Below are 22,421 nucleotides of genomic sequence, written 5' to 3'. Positions count from 1 at the left end.
ACGTAAAATCACACAGACACGAACAGAGGCGTTTATGTGAGGCTATCTTTTACTTCTGCTGCTTCAAATGCGAGAACCATAGAATTTTCGCGAGTGAGCCTCGGTGTCTAAAATGGCAGCGGGGTTTTTTCTTCCAGAGTTGGCCCCTCCTGATTGCCTAACCCGACGTCATTTGACGTCACAGGGCCTCACCCAGTCACATTAGAGTAGAGAACGTCAACGGAGAAAAGAAAAGAAGGGGCCGGAGCCAGCAGGCTGGTTCGTGCTCAATCATCCTTGCTCGGCGAGACGGGAGTGAAATGCGGGGACTCCTACCATTGTGCCGGGGCCTGTCCTCCGGGGGCGGCCGCCACGCGAGGCCAAACGCTACGGTTGTCGGTTCTCGCTGCGGCTTTTGCGGAACCATTAGCAAGGTACGGTTGGAACGTGTTCCGAGTTCGGTCTCAGCCTAAAAATACTAAAATGATGACCAGGAGATCGTGGGTTTGTGTGGTTCAGTTTCCTTCCCTATCGAATCGACTCTGTTAAGTGTGACGCGTGTTTTGGGGATGTGCGCTGGTTGGGATCACAAAAGAGGACACAACTTGTTTCCCCGGATGCGATCAGCGGCACTGCTAGAATGTGTTGCTCCCAGTTTTGATAGTCACACTGAAACAAACACACAGTCAAGTAGTCAAAGTTGTTTTGGCGTATCGCAGCAATATGCACTGCCATGTCACTTAAACCCTATCACACTCGAGGATGCGGGTCTTGTACCTCCTGCATCCAAATAATACAAGCCAGTGTCAGTCCACATATCGAAACACCCTCAGATATGTGTACAGGTATTTATTGTCACACATCTAGCTACCCTTAAAATTATTCAAACTCGTTGCAAATATTTGTTTCCGAACGTACGATGCTTTGCCAAAACAAATCAACAACAACAAAAAAAAAAAACAACTATATGGCACTTTTGTGAATAATGGGCATATAAGTGCATCATATGATGAACTGTTCCCGAATCATTCAGACAGTATTGGTCATCAAGCAGATTAATGTAATGTGTTGTGATTTATTTTAGGCATACAAATCAACATACTAAAACGGAAAGATCCTCTTAAAATTGGCAAGACTTGGCTCGTGGCCTCGTGTAGGTTGTTCAATTGTTGAACGCAACGGTCACGTGTTGTAGTTTTGCGATAAATGGAAACCATATTTTTCACAAATACATGCAAAGTAGTTCTAAGTGCATGCAATGTTTTTTTTGTTTTTGTTTTTTTTTTCTCAGCCACAGCCAAACTTTGGCTTGCTGTTTGACATTGATGGTGTTCTCCTCCGGGGAAGGATGCTGATTCCTGCTGCCAAAAAGGCCTTTGAGAAGTTGGTGGATTCACAGGGACAGTTTGTGGTGCCACTGGTTTTTGTGACAAATGCAGGGAATTGCCTAAGACAAACAAAAGCAGATCAGCTCTCTCACATCCTTGGAGTACCGGTGAGTTCTTAATAAAGCCTATGTTGCAATAATTATTGTTTCCTTTAATATCCATACCATTTGTGAACCACTTATTCTTCATCTATGCTTCAGATCACACAAGATCAAGTCATTATGTCTCACAGTCCATTGAGGATGCTCAAGAAATTCCATGACAAGTGTGTGCTGGTGTCAGGTCAAGGACCAGTTCTGGAAATTGCCAAAAAGTATCAATTTATGATCATTTTTCAACATTTTTTGGATTGTGAACTTTTTGAATCGTTGAAGTTTCACTACTGTTTGTCCTTAATACTCTCTCGCTCCCCAGTCTTGGCTTCAATAACGTCATTAGTATTGACATGCTGAGAGAATCATTCCCGCTTCTGGACATGGTGGACCACAACAGGAGACCCAAACTACCGGTGAGAAACATCAGATCATCAGCATAGCCATGTTCATGTTACACTGGCTTGTATTAAGGAGGGAGGCGATCAACCCCCTTTAAACAGCAAATTAGCATTTTTGCTAGAACACTCGCACCCAAAATCTGCATTCGCTATTCGTGTTCACATTAACAAATTAGTGCCAAATGAACTTGAATGTGACACTTATTGCACTTTCCTCCCCCAAGAAACGCTTCACGGTGCAACAAAATGAAAAACTCAATGTGAACTAGCGTTTCAATTCAATTATGCATTTGCAGACATATCTATGTACAAATGTCACGCGCATTCATGCATATGCACTTGCCACGTACATAAGTCATATCGACACGTGACTGTTGCCACCCAAACATTGCTCTGTGACAAGATGCGACAACAATTAAGTTATGACGTGTTCTGACTAAAATCTGAAAATTCTGATTCGCCGTTCCTTTTTAACGGATAATTTGCATCTCACTTTGGGTCGCCACCGATTTCTGCACAGCCCCCCTAAGCACGCATCCCCTCCACCAGCCACGATGAGAAGCGTTTAAGGTCAAAAGTACAGTAGTATATTAAATGTTAATAATATCAGCAATGTTATTTGCATTTGTTTGCACTATTTTACACCATAGAATGATGAGTTTTGGGAGCGACAGAATGGTATTTCTCAAAATGACCTTCTATCTTTGTTTTTTTTTCCACTTTTAAATAACCCATTCAGAAATGCTGCTATGTTTTACACTAAAAGTGTACATTGCAGTATATACCGTTAGGTGCCACGATAACCCTTTTTGTCCATATGCTTCAGCCCTCCGTCTCCATTTGAAGCAGAAACTCTCTGAAAAACAATGTATGTACATATCGTACATGCGTTGTACTTTTATGTACAATGTACATGAGTGCAAAATGGAAAACATTTTGGATTGTTATTTTTTTTTTGACACGTGACAGAAAGCAGTAGTTCTTACTTTGCTTTGCTTTGTTCTTTGAGCTGATTTAAAACTAGGTGTGCCTTTGCGCACACGGCCTCTTTAAAGTCCTTGCATGTTACTAGTTATAGCTTTTGATGGATTGAAGTAATTCTGTGCATCCGTCCATCCATCCATTCGTTTTCAAACCACTGATCCTCACTCAGGTCATGTTTGTAAACGTCCCTACTTCATCATAGCTGGGGTTTGTATTTCGGATGATGATGTCATTTTGTAAGCACATGAACTTTTTCTTTCACAAAGTGTCCCTGAAAAGAGATTATTATTAATATAAAGTATTATTCAACAGCACATTAAGGTTCATTTATTTCTTTGCAGTCCAATCCTGTAGGTAACCTTCCCAAGGTTGAGGGTGAGTATGCTTTACTTCTCTGAAAGAGCCCCCCAAAAAAATACCTCTGAAGATTTTGAGGACACGTGTTGAGGATCCATCCACCATGCCAGGTTGTTAAGATTTTTTTTGTTTGTTTGTTTTTTGCTGATACGATTCCAACCATGCAGCTGTGGTTCTGTTTGGGGAGCCAATTCGATGGGAGACCAATCTACAACTCATCATTGATGTGTTGCTCACCAACGGCAATCTCAGTAGCCATCATCAAAGCCAAAATAGACCTCACCTGCCGCTGCTGGCTTGCAACATGGACCTGATGTGGATGGCCGAAGCACAGTCTCCGAGGTCGACATCCTGGCTCGGAAAGTTTGATTGTTTGGAAAGAGTTGTTAAAAGTTTCATGCATCTGTTGTTTTGTTTCTCCATGTTTTGTGTCAGATTTGGCCACGGCACATTTCTCGTGTGCTTGGAGAATATCTTTAAGAAGATCACAGGTAAAGACCTCAAGTACGAGGCTCTGATGGGAAAACCAAGTGAGCTGACCTACCATTTTGCCGAGTTCCTCATCCGAGGGCAGGCCGTGCAAAGGCAGTGGAAACGCCCCATCACTTCCCTCTATGCGATAGGGTAAGACACAAACGAACCAATGTATTGCAAACGGGGAACACCATACACACACTATAGTCTTTCTCGAGAGCATGGTCACTTCTTTAATAGACCCAGCATCAAACGATACCGAATTTTCCCCCTTGCGATAAAACAACTGGTGGGGCCACTGTAAATAAAATTACTGTGACTAGGACCGCCGCCTCAAGCCATACATTCGAGCTCACCTGCCTCCCAGTTAAAAGACGTTAGGGTGTCAACTGAGGTCTTTCTGCACGCGGAGTTTGCTTGTTTTCTCCACGCTTGTGTGGGTTTTCTCCACAGGTACTCTTGATTTCCTTGTGGATGGATAGATGAATGGGTGGATGTGTTGGATTGTGGCCCCTAGGGCACCCATAACTATTGAGCGAGAGCACTTGCTAAGGCCCCTTTTCATGTCTATTTTCACCCTTTGCACACTCAGACCGGTTCAAACCAGTTTGCACGTGGAGTCACATGTAGGAAAATGCGAACACATTGTTGATCATCCCCCTGTGTTTGGGGCGTGACTAAGATAGTATATGAATCGGGGCTCATCTTTGACTCCTTTTTCCACATCCTGTATGTGTGAGTGATAAGGCTCCACGGGGTTAAAAGAGTCTTACCGAGGAACATCCAGTCTTCTGGCAGTTGAAGTTAGTATATCGAGCATTAAAAACAAAAGAACTGGCAGAAATTCAGATGGTTGGAAAGCAGCGGAGCTCTACCATATGAAGACTGATACGGTTGTAATACAATGTCCAAAAGTACCTGTGATATGTCATAGTTTGGATCTGTATACAAGGTGTGACAGAACATAAACAAGATGGTGGCAGCCGTGCCCGTCCATGGCTAATTGCCAGCTGGTGAACTGCCTAAGTTGCGCAACACCTTGTGACTATTCTGTTGTGATACTGTTCTCTTTTCTGACTTGATGCTTCTTTTTTGTGTCGCACACTGCTCTCACACGAGTCAAATTGGCACAAACCTGAGGGCAAATTTGAAATTCCTGATTAAGTTCGGGAAGGTCCCAATCGAGTGTTGGGGCTGCAAATCTGAGTGGCACAAATGCTTGAAGAGTCTCCACAAGGCAAAGGATGATCCCAAGTCAGAGCAGCCTCCTGCGTATGACAGCGTGCAACAACTCGGTGAACTTTGGGATTCCAAGCAGGAACTGGCAGTTTGAAGTTGATTCTTTGCTTCATGTTTGTGCCATCCTCCAGGATGTGACTGGTGAAGCCCGAAATTAGAATTGTTTCATCTCAAATTTTGCCTTGCTCGGCTTTCCTTGGCGTATGTGCTAATTCTTGCAGCATTGCAGCCAACATAAAATGAATTTGCTTACATTTTTGTGGTCGCACCCAGGCAAATCAGTAGGAATATCTTTGAAGCAGAAAGACTGAAAGACAACTCAACATTTTCAAACAAATCTGCTGGGATCTAGTCGTATATGTTAAGCGCCGTACGTGGCTTTAACCCTTTCAAAGACAGCGGGTTACTGCAGTGGATAGCTTATCATGTTATCAGGTTACAGGGTGCATGAAAGGGTTAAGGAAGTGACAGGCTAAAAAGTCATCGGTCAGTAACAGGCGGTATACAAAAACGAACAAGCCAAACAACACCCTTGAAATGACAAACATGCTTCAGATTGCTTTTAAAACTAGTTTCACCCTTAATTGTCCTTCACTCGGCGGTAACGAAGTGCCATCATCTTTGATCCCGCAAATGTGCCGTACTTGTCATTTGTTATTGCCATTGCGCAGTTACAAATGGGTAAAACCAGGTGAAAATCCAAACCAAAAAAAAAAGTTCATATCTACATGTGAAACCACTACAGCTGAAGCATCACTGTTTTGTTTTACATAAATTGAATAAAGTTAATTTAACGGACACTGCTTTGTAATAGATGCAACTTGTTAATCGTGTCGAAAGTGCTGAATAATCCCCCCCTCCCCAATCATTTGCAGGGATAACCTCATGACTGATATCTATGGCGCTAACTTGTATAACCGCTACCTGGACATGAGAGTTGCGAGAAAGAGCCCCAAAGCCATCGCCAAGATGGCGGCCGCCACAGGGTCTGCCACGGCGGTGCCCACGGAGGACGACGTCGACAACACGTGGGAGAGCGAGCTGGCGTTGCCCGCCGCCACTTCCTGTAAGTCTGTCTTAGTCTGCACGGGTGTCTACAACCCCACAGCTCAGGTGCCAAGCGACGCCAGCCGCTTCATCAAAGAGACGGTTTTCCACGGCCACCGGGACTTTCGCTTCGACCCTGCCCTGGTGGAGCCGGGCCACATTGTGCAGGATGTGGCTGAAGCTGTTGAGCTCATTTTTGAGAAGGAAAAGTTTGTGCCTCAGTAAAGGATGAGATTGAGGCAGGGCGGACTCCCACCTGTTACACTGTGGACTTTGTTCAACCACCACAGAGGGCTTTGACCCGCACTTGAAAATACTCAGCAGCGGGACAGATCTTAGAAAAAAAAAATGCTGATGTTTTGTCTGGCTTTTGTGATAGTTGCCCATTTTTTTCTTTTAGGGAACTGCCTTGTTTTACTCTGCTCAATATTTTTTTAAACCACATTGATGTTGGTGTCATTACAAACCTGAGATCATGCTATATTTGTTACAAGAAGGCTTTATCAAGCATTTCAAACATTGGACCATTGTTGAGGGCCACCTTTTGAGCACTGCAACCGTTGACATGTTTTAACCCTTACAAATCTATGCATGACAGTGAGAAACTTGTTCCTGTATGAACAAACTGTTGGACGTGCAATATTGTTCCCAAGTAGTTCAGCATTGTGCATACTTGTGAGAGACTTGACCAGTGTTTTCATCTTTCTTACTTACCTGTTCACAGTTACCTTCGCTACCTTTAACATCAAAAGCTTTCTTTTGAGAAATCCATATTTGACCCTTTGTAGTATTTTGTTCAATGTAAATACTCTAACTCCAAAAAAATATAAGGACTCATCACAAATCTGTGTATTCCTGTGTTCTTTAAGCGGCCAATATGTGGTTCTGTAATGATTGATCTGGTTTGGAATCATTTGAGAGGGAAGACAAGTCAAAGTTTTCTTGACAATCGTATGTTTCTTTGAGGCCCTTCTAGTCCAAACACAGCATCAATATTGTGTTTGTGGGATATGGGTTTAGCGGTAAAATCCACCCGTTTTTGTCCATGTCAGAGGGGCAGCCATTTTGCCACTGGCTGTCAAGTGAAAATGACAATCGGTCACTCGGGGCTCAGATAACGACCAGTCACGTCTTACCTGGTTTCTGGGTTTGGTCACGTGACATTCGCAGGCTGAGCCCTTAGGCACTTGTGATGTCATTTTCATTCAACACGCACAGACGCGTCCTGGGACGGATTTAAAAAACAGGTCGATTTTGCTGCTTACGTCAAATGAGACAAACACAATCAGAAAACCATGTTGAGACGAGTTGGGGGCACACAGAACATGTTTTTGCAAAGAAGAGTTTTGCCTTAGAAATGTTTGACTTGGATTATGAAAAATTCAATTTCAACATTTCAATGACAGGTTTTAAATCATAAAGTAATTTGAATCGTACCATTGGTCATCTCAACAGTTAGAATATATACATTTGGCTGGATTTCTCTAGCTTGTCTTAAAAGTAAATAATGGAGCATCTTAAATTTACAATCCAACTTTATTGTTATAGAAGAGAGTCTTCTATTTCGAAGACTCGGCCTTTTGTAGTGTTTGCATGAATTGTGTTCAAACAGGTGCCTCAGATAGCCTTAATCTTAATATTGTGTTTCTTTTGCAACACATCAAGCACTTGCGGCAGTAACTCCATGTTGACAGGGTGCCTTTCCAGATCCTCCGTGAGTAGCTGACAATGCTCATTGTCAGGTGACTGCCTCCTCCTGTGTCTCACTCTCAGCGCATGCAAAGAGTCAGCCTTGAGTTGCGAGTGCTTTTCCTCAATGCTGAGGGTGAAGCTGCAGTTTTTGGCGAGTTTCAGGCTCCACAGGAGCAGAACGATGAGGCCGCAGAGCATTACTCCCATCACAACAGCAGAGGTGATACTACCGCAGCCTCTCGGGGCACAGTGGATAAAGTAGTCATCAGTGAGTTCTGTGATAGCTTTCTGAGCCACTGAGCTGGGACTGAAGCACGTTGGCTCCCGAGAGACTGCGGCCCTGTTCCTCAAAAGCCAGTTCCTTACGTACTCAATGCCGCAGTCACAGTGGTAAGGATTGCCCGCGAGAGAGACACGTTGAAGTCTCTGCGCTTTATCAAACAGGCCTGAGGGGATGGTGGTGAGGCCACTGTCCGGCACAAGGAGCTCTGTGGTGTCTAATGGCAGAGGAGGCAGCGCCCGGAGGTCAGAAGAGGTGCAGTTGACTCGCAAACCCGCAGGCTGGAGGGCTGTGCACAGGCAGGCCTGACCGAGAGAGGGAGCGGCGTACAGCGTGGCCCAGAGCAGGAGGTGCGCTAGTACTGGACCAGAGAGCATCCTGAAAGATGACAAAAACAAAATGTCTGTATCACAGTGAAAATGCACAACTTAACATGACCAGAACCTAATGAGTGTTTGCACAATCGAATGACTTCCAAAAGAGCTGCGTTACAAAAACAAAATCCCTTGCTCAGTTTTGGTTTAGTCTTCGGTCAGTTTACGGAAGGAATTCACAGACATTAAAACCTAAACATGTTGTGGATGCAGTTTTCAGTGCTATAGAACTAACTCCACAACATCATCATGGCAGATGTGGGTAGTAGTAACACTGTTACAGTTTCCTTAAGTAACTATTCATCAGAGTAGTTTTAACGCAACATCCAGTTGACTTTGACAAGTGCAGTTTTGCAAAGAAATGCGGTTAACTCTGTTACAATGAGCTACATTGTGCTCGCTTTTTATCCGAAGGTATAAAGTGTCTACAGCCCCACACAGAAGAAACATTTTGAAGAACCCTATTTACGGGAAACATGGAAGAGATCCAGCAGGTCAAGTTTAGCCGGTGAATGTAAATTGCAGTTTGTCCGACCCAGTCAAACCCGTCAGTGTGTTTGGTTCCTCACTGTAGAGAGGGTCGTGCGCATTCAAAATGAGCAGGGAGGGAAAACAATCTACAGTCAGGCAAAGGACGACAGATAAACATTTAAGTTGGCAAAACTCATGTTGTTTTGATTAATGAAACAGCTGATAAACGTGAGTGTCTCCATCTGTCAAAGATCAACAAACAATCATCAAGTTTGACATGAATATTTAATCAATAGCTTATTTAATATTTAATCAATATTTAATCAATAGCTTATTGATACCGTCTGCGTTTGGCTGGCAACTAGTCCAGTGTGCCCTGCCTGTCAAAAGTCAGTTGGCATATCCTGTAGGCTTCTGCTCACTGCTCACTCGTGAACCCAGTGAGGATAAGTAGTACAGAAAAAAATCCAGGCTTTTTAAAATTTTTTTTTTTTAAAGCTACTTTGTTGAGCAATATTTGAATTTGCATATTAGTTTTGACTTTTTTTTCATAAAGTCAGCTGTTATTTTTTCAACAATTCTGCAGTTTAGTTTAGGTTTTATTTGTCTGAGCTTTTTTTTTTTAAATTAAGGGAATATTTGACGAATGCAAGGTAAAAAAAAAGTCACTCATTGTTCTGAAATGACTTTGATGTTCCTTCTTCTGGACGGAAGTACATCATTAGCAAAATAGTGTACTGTACCTCTATTTAAGAGGACCTCAGAATGCTCAAGTATGGTATTAATTGACAAAAGCTTAAACGGAGAACATGTTCACTGTAATATACTATAATCATCTAGTTAGTTTTACAAACGTAAGATATAGTTTCAGTTGTTTTTTATGAAATCATTTTGTTTTTATTTTGGTAAGGAAAACGTTTGTTCACCTTTAGGCCTTGGCTTAGCTAAATTACACTTCAAAATTGTACTTTAACTCCACAATTCACTTTTCAGGCCTTATTTGATATTAAAACAGTAGTAGCAGCCGTCAGAATGCAACATGACAAGTGTAATCAGAAATTCTTAGGCCTTCTGATATTTGAACTCGTAACGCCAAAAGTTATAATCACGGGAAGAAAACAAACCTTTCAGGGTCAAACCACCAGTGAAGTTGTTCATGATCTCTGTAGTCATCCTCGAATTCTTCTGATATGTTTATTGTTCTGGTCCAGTGATGTATTGAGAAGTTTCAAACTTCAGCTGACGCGTTGTTTACGCAACCGCAGTGTGTTCCCCAATGACCAAGGCGACGGTGGTGGAAATCCCTCTGTTCGGATGAGATAAGAGTTATCTTATGAAAAAAGTAAAACAAAATAGCACAGCCAATAAGATGCGCTCACACACTCTTTACTAGTATGCTACTGACTTTTGCCTCCACTAACTGGAGGGTCATTACACAACACTTTTCAGTCGTACAGTACTCCTATGAGAATGTAAATGTGACACACTTGACAAGGCGAACTGTAAAAACGCGTAGAAGCCAAAAACGTTTCGTCATTTACGTGGTAAAAAAATAAGAAAAAAAAGTGACACAATACAGTAAGAGGCTAAGAGCCATTTTGATGTACAGCAGGACTGTACTGCATTCATGTTGCAGGTATACTTTTGACCTGTAGGTGGCGGACTGGCACTGTCCTCGGGTGAAATTACCGCAACACATTACGGACTACCGCACACTGTAGAATAAACGAAACCAGTCATGGCGGGCAGGTAGAAATGACAAAAAAACGTTACCGTAAGTCATATATTTGTTTTATTTTGCGTTCTCAACATTGTCACAGTTGAAGTTTTACAATAACTGGGGTCTTACTGACTCACTACTCACTGTACAAACAGAATGCACACGTAAATGAGGCCATTCTTGAGTTTTCCTTTTTTGTTTGTCCATTTTATTTGATGAGTCTTACACCAGACTAAACAGCTTGCGGCAAGATGCATTTGTCTGGTGGTTGTGTGTATGTGTGTTTGTGTGTGTCTGTGCGCGCGTGTGTTTGCACGGAAGGAGAGTGATGAAAATGGCAGCGAACTTTTCTAACAGTCTGCTTTTGATCTCTACAGCAAATGTCAGTTCCCGAGACAATCGATATGTTGAACCCTCACTCATTCTATGAGGTGATGTTTGTACATCCTGATCAAAACTGCAGATATCAGAATAAAGTATGGATCATATTCACAATATGTACAGTATCATATAACCACCAACTTGGTCCCTTTACATCCTCGTAAAGATAAATCCTCCTTCCAAGCAGTTTGCACATCCAAATCTCATATTTACACAATGAAAGCCCTCAGCGAAGGAAGTGCAATGTTCTTCAGGTTTCGAATGTACACACAATGGCTTTGTTGATGAAATGCATGCTGAGCTTCAATAATAACCGGCCTAACACCAAAAACAACAAGAACACGGCAACATTGGCAAACTCCAAACCATAAAACAAAACAAACGAACAAAACAAACAACCAAAAAAAAAAACGAAGCCAGTTTCTATGATTGGCTGAATTTCCCCTCCCCCGCCCACCATTCAGCTCACAGTGACTTGTGATGCATCAGATCCATGCAGTGCATTATTGGGGTTCCTTCTCACAAAGAAATGACTGTAGACAACACACAGCAAACACGAAGGGGACTTGAGGGCCGGAATCATAGCAGAACATCGAACGCAATAGAAAGAGACATTCAGTTTGATCGCTCCCGTCCGATATGTGAGAACCTGGAAGGTGGGAAGCCTGACCGATGGCCATGGAGTTCTTTGTGACTCTTAATATACATGTAAAACCTGAATATTGGAACAAATTGTCTACTGTCACCAATGTGCACACCAGAATAGACTCTTATTTGTTGAATGTACAAAGTTATTCTTTACATACTCCAAGTTTCTTTGTTCACTTTACATTTCTGCGGTATAACTGCATTTATTGAAACAAAACAAGTTATTTTATGTGCTTGTCCAGCAAAATATATCTGCTCAGCCCAAGACGTATTCCTTTAACAAAATATATACACACATTCCTTCTCTCTCTATAGTCCCCTTGTAGGTATTAATATATTCCTAAATGGAGGGGGGAAAAAAGGTTTATCTATCACCTGAATCTCATTCTGGATAACAGAAGACTTTCGCTCTCAGTACAAGTCTGCATTTGGGAACATGATTGCACTTAAACTTGCTATGGTAACACTGATTTGTTATACAATGTGCAGAGGACAACCTCACATCAATAACAGTACATGCAAAAAAATCACGAGACATTCCACCGGGCTCTGAGCCTTGCAGCGATCATTAATTTAGACTGAGAGGGGCCAAAAAAACAAAAATAAATAACAACCAAACAAACAAACAAACAAACAAACAAACCGCACAAATCTTAGGGACACTTTGCTCATTCCGAATCAGTACAAAGATATTGCACATTTGATACAAAAACAAAAGACTTCACTGTGTAAGAACGGATTTCAGTCACTCGCCAAAACTTGTCGGTGAGGTTAAAAAAAAAGGTAGAAGCAGAAAAGGAAAAAAAAATTCTTATAAAGGTTTCGAGTTGGATTTAACGAGTGGCGACGGCACCTGTTGTGAGCAGTTCTTTCAACAGTCGCCTCCGTCTAAAATCGAATTTTGTGAGTTGCAATGACAAAGTTGTACTTCCAAGGGGCCGTCGACAAGAAGAGTCAATGTTGTGCCTTTGCGACAGCTGCCATCTCAAAGCTCCTTCGCCTCCTTTGGAAAGGCCAAGATCGGCTGATTCACTGCTTCCGCATCTACAAGCTCGCTACCCCCGGAGTCAGTATAATACTGAGACTTTTTGCTGATAATAATGATTGTAAGTATAATCTTCCAAATCACGCACGACATACTGTACAGGAAGTCTTGACTAAATAGATTATGTGTTAATAATTGGCACATTTATGTATGAGCGCTAGGAGACAACACATACAGCTGTCATCTACAGTAAATACAGCACTAGAACTAATATGACTCGGACGTTGCTTACCTGTCCTCCGGTCAGTCAAATGATTATAGCTTGATTACATGTGAGCTCTATCGGAGGCGAGGACAAAGAGCATCCGTGGGGTTTGCAAACTGAAAAAGCTGTGCACGGCAATGCCCCATCATTGATGTGCCAGGGTGTCGGTCCTCCAGATTATATGGGGGGGGGGGGGGCAGAGCAGCCCGGCGATGTGTGTGCGTGTGTTGTGAACAACAAAGGGCATCTCCCTGCACAGACCCACCCGCCACCACGAGGGGGGAGAGGCAGGAAGGGGCAAACCCGGAATCAAACAAACTATTAATAAAGGCCCCTGGTGGGATAGTTGTGGTCCAATTGTCCATCCTGCTTCTTAGTTGGACGTGGAGATGAAACAGTGCCTGCAGGTAGGTTTTCATGGCAGCAGCAGAAAAACACAGTGGACAGGCCGTCAAGCCGCGCCGTCGATCAAGTCCCTTTGGTGTCAGAAACAGTCCCTCCTCGCCGCCGTGTCATCACACGACGGTGCTGATGCCACTGTGTTTGCTTTTGGGTCCGCCGGGTGCCGCGCCTGCTTGCTGGCTACTGTGGTGGTGGGGAGCGTGCTGCGAGTGGGAGCTGTGATGCGGATGCTGGCTGTAGTGGCTGTGCTGGGCGTGCTGCGGATGAGCGTGCGAGGAGTAGGCGGGGTGCTTGTGGTACTGCGTGTGCGGCGGCGGGTGGTAGTGGTGGTGGTGGTGGTAAGGCGGCGGGTTCTGAGGGACTTGGCAGTACTGCGGGTGGTGGCCGTGGTGCGGCAGCGGCACGCCGTGCACCGCCTGCGCCGTGTGGTGCAGGTTGGTCGGGTGGGGCTTGTGGGATATGAGCGTGGGGTGACCAGGCGGCGGGTAAGGCCCGTGGCTCTGGGAGGGCGGTTTGCCTCTCTTGCTGCCAAACAGCGAGCCCAGGATGGAGGTGGATGCCGAGGTGGGGAGGGGGGGATGCTCGCGTGAGGTGCCCTCACGCGGGGTGGTGGCTCTTCGGCGTGTGTGCGGGCTGCTAATGATGGACCCCTGCGGAGGATAAAGGCAACAGCACGTCCGTCAGACATGAAGCACATCATCAGCTCTTCTGGATTTTTCTTATTTCAAGTAGCAAAATGTTTTCGGGCATGCAAATGACAAACTGAAATGTCTTCATGGTGTGCAGCAGAAATAGTTCAACGCGGGGGTGGGTGTCAGAGCTGACTTGACAAATGTCACAGAACTAAAGGGTCTCGAGAGGACGTGTGGCAGAGTCACACATGCATCTTTGTTAAAGTAAACAGAGGTCACCGCCCGTACGCATGCAGAGGACGTGACAGGCGGACTCGTCATTCACAGCTTAGCATTTGGATCGTTATAAGGGCAGGACACTTGACGGCAGGCCTGACTGCTGCCCCTGTTGTCAATATGCACGCATGAACTCTCATCCTCTGACTCATGCTTCCGCTCAGGCTCAAGGAGACCGCGTGATGCCTTTGAAAGCAGAATGTCATTTCTCAGGCTTCCAGACTTGAACACAACACAGGAACTCATAGGCAAATGGTGCGAGCGAGAGATCAGTGAATGAAATCCACGTCATTATTAGTCTGCCCGGCAGTAGATTTCGGACTGTGAAAGCCCCACGATTCCAGCCTTCCGTATATGGGACTGAGAAATTGTGGGTAAAGAGAGCTCTGGACAGCGAGAGAGTCTACAAAAGACTAGCTGGCGTCTTACTCAGCTACCCGCCTGAGAGAAGAGCAACTAAATGAAAACCGCTTGGATGGGAGTGAATGAAAGACAGAGACAGGCGACAAGAAAAGGATTAGTCGAGTCATGCTTTGCTGAGGATATGACTTTTGGTCAAATGGCACGACCAAAATTGGGGCTGTTTTGCTTCCGAAAAAAGGGGGTGGGACCAGAGGCAGGCGACCCAGGCATGCACACTACACGGAGGCAAGCAGGTCAATATAAGTCATCCCAGGAAGAAAAAAAAATGCATGATCCAAACAAATGGACTGAGTCTATGAAGCAAAGGAGGTGTCAGACCAAAAAAAAGAAATGGTGTGTTTTCACAGTGCACATCATCACATGAAGAGTGGCTTGGAGACCAGCTGCTTCCAACTTACTTCCATATTGCTGTCTAGTGATCCTGCACTGCTGCGACGCCCCCGCTTGCCTGCCCGAGACATGCAATACCACAGATTAGAGATGGACAGCGACTCCTGGAGCAACCGCAGACGTTTAGGCTGCCTGCCGCTCCAGTAGGGGGCAGCGCGGCGTATTGTGACTGTGAGTAAGGCCCCAGTATGGGCGGGAAGTGGCCAGATGGTTGGTACGCTGGCTGTTTCTCAATATTGCATTCTTGTGTACTCGAGAAACTTTGGACCAAGAACCACGTACTATTCCAATTCAAAGTCGAGCTCTTTTAAGGACTAGGATGTGCTCTTCGTGCCGACATGTGGGGTGGGGAGTTCAGATCGCCAGCTATCTCAACATTGCCTTTCACCAAGTATTGCGGTGGTCGACATGGCTGCTCTCGGAGATCATTCTTTCAACCTTTTATTTCCTTTCAACTTTGGTATTGAGAAACACCCATGAAGCGCCACATCTTTACTGAGAAGTAGCCTCCTTGCACAGGTTAGAATTTAAAGCGCATTTCTGACTACAGGCTCAGTCAATTCATAGGCAAATCGTTTGAATTTGAACACTATTGGATGAAGTCAGATAGCAACCCCCATCCCAAGTAACCCCCCCCCCCCCAAAAAAAAAAGTTTCTTGCAGGGTACCAACATTCCCCCCCAAGCTGTCTTGATTAAATGTGACAAGCTTTCAGTCCCAAATGACCAAAGCAGCCTCAGTGACAGTCACAAAGGAGGGGAAACATCCAAAGCAATACGGTGGCTGTTACACATGGGATGTACAGGCATAGAGAGGTCTGAGGGCTGTCGGTAGGCACACTCAGCCAATGACACATGACCGCTAATTACACATAAACAGGAAAATACCTGATGTGTATGGAAGTAACGGTAAATACACATGGAATGTAGTATGGCAGGAAAAGAAATCAAAGAAACCCCCGAAAAGCAATATCCTGCATGGAAAACCAGGGCGAAAGGAATCAACTTCTAGAGTGACGGATCGATCATTTTGCAGGACATCTTCAGCAAGAATGAGACAGAACCCTGGATTGGATTTCATTTAGTTATCAAGAGAATCACTTGATAACTTCACGTCGCTCTTTTTCGATCTTTAGTGGAAGAAGTGAATCGCTGCGGCAAAGAGAGAGCAGTCGTGTTCGGCACGGCTGTTATTCGTCCTCCAATCGTAAGCCTTGACCGTAAGTCTTGTTACTGCACTATAGAACAGGAGCCATCAGGGCAGATTTGGTTGCGTGACAAATACTCATGAGAGTAAATGGGGACGCGATTGCTACCCAAACTATCATGACGATGTGCTTGGATGAAAGAAAATGTAAAGATGCAAAGTGTTTAGGAAAAAAAAAAGTGAACATGAATGAACTTGCTCCTCATCTCATGGTCAGTGGGTGGGGGCTGCCTGACAATTTCATTCATCACAGCCGAAATGATTGAAAAAAATGAAACAACTCACCTATTGTAAAACCACACAGTTTAAAGCAGGCTTGACTTCACTGTGTTTTTATGGCTACAGAACTATGACTCGTGGGATTAGATCATTACTATAAACATTGCATTCATGGGCAGACTACCGCAATGGTTCTCATACTTGATGACAGTTTCTAAAAAGAAAGGAACCACAAAGATTATGGGTCTCTTGGTTGCGCCCAGAAAATATTTAATCCGATACAAATTGCTGGTCTTAAACATCAAAGTGATTATTTTTCAAATATATCCAAGGTCCACCTAGCACCGAGCAACGTAGTTGAAACCTACTGCAGAGGACCATCGTGAAAAATAATCGTAGGCACCTCGCTGCACACCAAGCGATTGAGCACCACACACCTACCAATGCAGCTGCCACTCAAAATCTATTACGAAATCACTCGAACATGGCAAAATTGTCAAGGAAGAGGAAACTAGCGAAACTCAGGCAAGTGTGATGATTTTGAGAGGATGTCGGCAAGGATTGATTGCCCCATTCACTGACTGCACCTGTGATTTTCCACAACAGTCTCCTCATGCTTTGCTTTCTAGATTGTGAATATAGTTGCATCATTATGTATAAGTGTATATATTCAGTATACATAGACACACACAGTGTATATACTTACACACACACATACATATCGATACATATATACACTTAATACACACATACAGTATATACAAATCCCAAATCTAATGAAACTTTCTAAGGTGGCACACTATGTAAAACTTTATGATACAGAATACAATGATTTGCAAATCTTTTTCACTCTATTCAAAGGAATACACGGCAACGGAGATACTGAATGTTCAAACGGCTAAACGTTATTGCCAAGATTTACTCATTTTGAATTTGACGTTTCAAAAAAAGCTGGGACGGAGGCAACAAGAGGCTGGGAAAGATGTTTGGATCATTCCACATGTCAACAGGCTAACTGGGAACAGGTGGGTGCCATGACTGGGTATAAAAGGAGCTTCCCTGAATTGCTCAGTCATTGACAGGCAATGATGGGGCAAGGTTCACCTCTTTGTGAACAACTGCCTGAGAAAATAGTCAAACATTATAATTATAGGACTATGTCCCTCAACGTACAATTGAATACATTTTGAGATTTCATCTTCTGCGGTCCAAAGTATCATCAGAACATTCCGTGAATCTGGAGATATCTCTGCATGCAAGCGGCAAGACCTAAAATCACCACTGAATGCCCGTGACCTTTAAGCACTTCGGCGTCACTGCATTAAGAAGAGGCATCGTTGTGTGAAGGATATTGCTGTGTGGGCTCAGGAACACTGAAAGAAAACTCTTCTCACTTAACACAGTTTGTTGCTACAACGACAAATGCCAAGTAAAAAGTCGACCATCGCAAAGCAAAAGCTATTTATCAACAGTTCCCAATAACGCTGCCGGTTTCTGTGGGCCCAAGGCCATCCGAGATGGATTGACACAAAGTGGAAAAGTGTACTGTGGTCTGACGAGTCCATATTTCAAATTGTTTTGAGAAATGATGGATGTCGTCTTCTACTTGCCGAAGAAGAAAAGGACCATACGGATTACCATCAGTGCGAAGTTCAAAAGCCAGCGTCTGTGATGGTATGGGAGTTTGTTAGTGGTCATGGGAGCCTCCTGCTTATTTCAGCAAGACATTGCAAAGCCACATTCAGCACTTGTTACAACAGCGCGGCTTCATAGTAAAAGAGCCGCCGAGGTCTAGAGTGGCTTGCCAGCAGTCCAGACCTGTCTGCCTTTGAAAATGTGCGCCATTATGAAGCGCAAATGTGAAGAACCCGGACTGTTGAGCTATTGAAGCTGTCCATCAAGCAAGAATGGAAAATAATTCCATTGAGTGTCCTCGTTCCCAAATGCTCATTAAGTGTTGTTAAAAGGAAATGTGGTGTAATTCAATGGTAAACGTGTCCCTGTCCCAGCAAATAAAAATTTGCAAGAAGAAAACCCAATAAAGTTAATCAGTACCATGTAACCACAGTACAGCCAACATTACCTTCAAAATGGCTGGTAAAGAAAAAATATAGTCTCTTGTCACTGTAGGCCATACGACATATATGTGGAAAAGCAAAGTATTCAATGGGTGGGACATTGGACTTAAAGGTGAGGAGGCTCTAAAGCCAATGAATGTAGCGTGCAGTGAAAGAACATTTTGCTATCACGAATAAGTGATCAACTTAACATCTGGAAAAGACAACGGTGCGCGCGCTGGTGGTACCTGCTTCGGAGAGATCTCGCAGGGAGCTGCTGAGGGCGCTCCTCTTGAGACCTTCGCCCATGGCATAGGTGTCATCCAGACTTGCACGATTCATGCTGCCATTCCCAGTCTCTTTCTTCAAGCCGGAGCTCTGCGACATGCTTGGCCTCACCACCCCCTTTTGCTTCTCAAGCTCGGCTGTGAAAAGGATCCCAAAAATGCCTGCGTTAAGTGCTTGGTGGCTTGCGTGTTCACACAGTCAATGATTCAAATGCATTTGCAACGCCTGAATCTACAAGTGTAATTTTGTTACAATTGAAGCATTAACTGAATATCCAGAAAAAAAGTTCCCCTCTGGTAGCAATCATGCGAAGCCCACTTGTTTTCGCAGCCTCAGATTAATGAGAGAGGTTGGTAAGAGAAAGAGAGAGGGGGGCGAGAGTGGGGGAGGAGAGTGAAAAAAAGAAAACAGCAGCTCACATTCTATTCTGTATTTCTCCATTTCCTGAACCTCAGCAATGGACTCTCGCAGGTCGTCTGTGAACTTTTTGCGGTCCTGGGGGTTGGGCGCATTAAAGTTGATGAGGACTTTGATGTCCGCACCTGGGATGGCTGATGTAAGTCTGATTCCATTTGGATAATCTGCAGAGAGGAGACACACCCGTCCTTGATTTGAACTGAGTTGACTCAAAGTTGAAAAACGTTTGGTATTACCTCTGTCACGTAGGGCCAACTCTTTAACCTTATTTAATTTTTGACTTCTCAAAGAAGCTCACGAAGCCAGCTCCAAAGTGGACATAAAAACGTGAATTTAGTTTGATATTCCTCATTCCTACCGAAAATGGAAAAAAAAATGGAGAGCTCCCCGAGTGCGCATTAAAGCACTTCAAAATGCTAATCACATTTTCTTCTTACGACATGTGGTCTAATGGACTGTTTCCCAAACTTTATGAGGGTAGGGCTGCCATTTGGCGTAAAGGACATCTTACAGGACACCATTAAAACAAAAACACCAAAATAATGATCTCATCTCAATTTACTGAACACCAAACTGACACACTTCCAGGAATTGACTTCTTCTGTTGTAGAAACAGCAGCATTTTTGTACCTTCTGCCATTGAATGGAAGAGCATTTCATTGGTTTGTCTGTCACCTTAAATCGTTAGCTTAGACAGATAATATTCAGTCATTCATTCATTTTCCGATCCGCTTATCCTCACAAGGGTCGCGGGGGGTGCTGGAGCCTATCCCAGCCGTCTTCGGGCAGTAGGCGGGGGACACCCTGAACCGGTTGCCAGACAAACGCAGGGCACACAGAGTAGACAGATAATAGTATGGATAAATACCGGTAATAATTTAATCTTTTCCCACTGCACCTTCGAAGATTAGATTACTGTAAAATTTGTGCATAATAAGCATTTGCCCCCCTCCCCCTCCCTAAATAAAAAAAGATCCCAAATCGGGGGTGGGGGGATTATACACAGGTGACCAAAAAAAAAAAAAACAATGTACACCTTGTTTAACGGTGCGTCTACCTGTACCTCGGCACCGCAGCAACAATAGTTCATGCTATGCATTATGCGCCAACATGTTAAGAAGGCCAACTTCAAAATAAACCTTACCCAAGCAACAATATGCAAACATCAATGCCTTGGTCAGCTCTTCTTTTTAAGTTGTACCCGGCAGCGCGTTGTGGCATAACAGCTGACTTGACTTGCTTTCCAGACTCTGAGCCAATGCCGTCACAAACTATTGCTACTTGCTACCGACTTTAGGGACCCAACGGCGTCCTGAAAGAATGTTCAATGGCTTACACCCTCCTTGCGCTCTCTTCAAAACAGGAGAGGTGCAAGTGGAGGATCTTGACAAAACCAGTGAAAGAGAGGCCTACTTTCTACCATCTGGATTGGCTAAAACAGTAAAAAAGTGGGCACCTTTCAACTGTCATGTTTTATAGTGTATGGTACACAGGTGTCAAAGTCAAGGCCCGGGGGCCAGATCTGGCCCACCACATCCTTTTATGTGGCCCACGAAAGCAATTCAAGCATGTCAACTTCGATGATGCTTGCTAAAGTCTGAACGAAAATTTCAAATTGTCATATGTAATGTAATAATTACAAATTTTGAATAATCCATTATTCTTGACTTCTGATGTCAAAACTAGTTATACATCAATTTGTTGTTCGCTGTGTATGTAATATGTTTCAACATTTATATGGTTTCACAAAATTCACAGTCATAAACCCAACCTCAAACCCCATCCAAACAACTTACATTGGTTTTCAAATAGCATGACTTGCATGCCATAAAGGGAGAAGGACTGCCTGAAGCTGTACGTCACAGAGTTCTTCTTCTTCTGAAAAATCTTTGTCACCTAAAAACATACAAAGACTCGATGAGGTGAGAATTGGCTGTCTGGAAAGAAGAGGAAACTGGCAAAGAAATGAGGGCGACATTTACCACGAGTAGGTCATTGAACAGGAAGATCTCCCGCTGATGCAGGCCCAGCTTCTGGAGCTTGTTTGGATCTGGCACTTCAAAGAGGCGGCAGTAACACACCAAACGGCGATGGGGCAGTGACAGAACCTTGCGAGAGGAAAAAAAAGAACACGGATCAACGCATCAGTGGTCACTCTAGTCAAATGGGATGAATCACTCCAGATGAAAGTCAAGGACTAAACGCCGACTTGTTTTGCTTCCACCTGACACCAGAGGTCAGCAAGCTTTTTGAAACTGAGAGCAAGTTCTCGGCGCCCGACTAATGCAAAGTGCTACCAGTTTGATACACACTTCTGCAATAAGAAATTTCACTCAAATGACCTTTAATGATATCCCATTACCGATAATTGATGAGATTCATCTTTGTAAAGACACGGATCCCGTTAAGGAGTTCTCGCTATTACCAACAATTTTGCAAGATAGGAAACGGGACTATTCAACACTTTTTTCCTTTAAATCTCTCCAAGTGTGAACATTTTCGAATGATCAGTCCTACAACACTGCTTGCGTCTCGTAACTGGCGAGCTATTTTTAGAACAGTCCCACAGGCTACAATAATGCGGGGCTTGGAGAGCATTGTGTTGATGATGACCCTCGTTCTACATCGGCCAGCAACAACTGAACATCTTTGCAAAGGCAAATTATTTGCTGCAGCTCTTCTGTATATCGTGCAAGCTTTGTGTGGATATGCACTGTTTAAATTCTAACTTCGCTGTTCTTTTCATTTTGACATACAGTATAAAAGAACTATTTATAGTACAACTGACTGTTCTCGAAGATGAAATTGCTCTCGCAGCCACATTAGCCCTGTTCACACGGCACAAATTTGGTCCGACGCTGCACCGAAATATTTTGTTGCGATGTATTTTACACCGGAGCAAATTTTGTGGAGCGTTCACACGTGCAAAGCCGCTGAGCGTTACAACTCCGGCGCAGCGTCGAAGCAGCTCCACTTGCGGTCACACGTGCAATTTCTGCTCCGGACCAAAACGACAGGAATGCGGAAGTAAAACAGGTTCGGGTCGGGCTTCTCTCTAGCGGACTTTTATTTATTTTTCTTTTAATAACTATTATGGTGGACACTATTCTGTCCTTGTTCAGAATAGATCCACTTGTCGGCAGTCGTGGAATAAAGACGTGTTTACAGTCAATCGTGTGTGCTCCTTATGACTGCCACAATATATGTTTTAAAAAATGTATACTAAAACAATGTGCGGATACTAAACTAAGGAATACTTGTTTTAAAACAAACAATTTGGATAAAACAGAGAATGCGATGTAATTTAATTGCTATTTAACTGCTAAACAGGAGC

General features: G+C 43.8%; 3 protein-coding genes across 11 annotated transcripts in view; 1 reads left to right on the top strand and 2 right to left on the bottom strand.

Moving 5' to 3' along the window:
- The first annotated feature begins 209 nt into the window (after positions 1 to 209).
- Positions 210 to 6,802, top strand: LOC109507247 (cat eye syndrome critical region protein 5-like). Its single transcript, XM_019856547.1, has 8 exons — positions 210 to 413; positions 1,271 to 1,474; positions 1,568 to 1,680; positions 1,782 to 1,875; positions 3,186 to 3,219; positions 3,369 to 3,543; positions 3,637 to 3,825; positions 5,790 to 6,802. Exons 1-8 carry the CDS (start codon positions 300 to 302, stop codon positions 6,184 to 6,186), a joined length of 1,320 nt encoding a protein of 439 aa, XP_019712106.1. The 5' UTR covers positions 210 to 299; the 3' UTR covers positions 6,187 to 6,802.
- A 676-nt stretch (positions 6,803 to 7,478) lies between these two features.
- On the bottom strand, positions 7,479 to 10,015 carry gp9 (glycoprotein IX platelet). Its single transcript, XM_019856548.1, has 2 exons — positions 9,903 to 10,015; positions 7,479 to 8,311 (listed from the first exon to the last, which is right to left on the bottom strand). The coding sequence occupies exon 2, from the start codon at positions 8,308 to 8,310 to the stop codon at positions 7,579 to 7,581; it is 732 nt and encodes a 243-aa protein (XP_019712107.1). The 5' UTR covers position 8,311; positions 9,903 to 10,015; the 3' UTR covers positions 7,479 to 7,578.
- The window catches only part of iqsec1b (IQ motif and Sec7 domain ArfGEF 1b), a 108,858-nt gene continuing 96,440 nt past the window's right edge, over positions 10,004 to 22,421 (bottom strand). For 7 of the 9 annotated variants that reach the window (XM_019856534.1, XM_019856537.1, XM_019856535.1 and 4 more), the window contains 6 exons: positions 21,070 to 21,195; positions 20,884 to 20,983; positions 19,090 to 19,251; positions 18,631 to 18,807; positions 14,909 to 14,958; positions 11,309 to 13,829 (listed from right to left, as the gene is read on the bottom strand). In XM_019856534.1, the coding sequence (XP_019712093.1) occupies positions 13,293 to 13,829; positions 14,909 to 14,958; positions 18,631 to 18,807; positions 19,090 to 19,251; positions 20,884 to 20,983; positions 21,070 to 21,195 (1,152 nt within the window). In that variant the 3' untranslated portion in view covers positions 11,309 to 13,292. Of the gene's footprint in view, positions 10,085 to 11,308; positions 13,830 to 14,908; positions 14,959 to 18,630; positions 18,808 to 19,089; positions 19,252 to 20,883; positions 20,984 to 21,069; positions 21,196 to 22,421 lie in introns of those variants that run through there. The other 2 variants (XM_019856542.1, XM_019856543.1) reach the window with 2 other exon arrangements.

The sequence above is a fragment of the Hippocampus comes genome, unplaced genomic scaffold (genome assembly GCF_001891065.2).
Source record: "Hippocampus comes isolate QL1 unplaced genomic scaffold, H_comes_QL1_v1.1 scaffold283, whole genome shotgun sequence".
Lineage (NCBI taxonomy): Eukaryota > Metazoa > Chordata > Actinopteri > Syngnathiformes > Syngnathidae > Hippocampus > Hippocampus comes.
The sequence above is the reverse complement of the archived record's forward strand: the minus strand, read 5'-3'. Positions and strand labels throughout refer to the sequence as shown.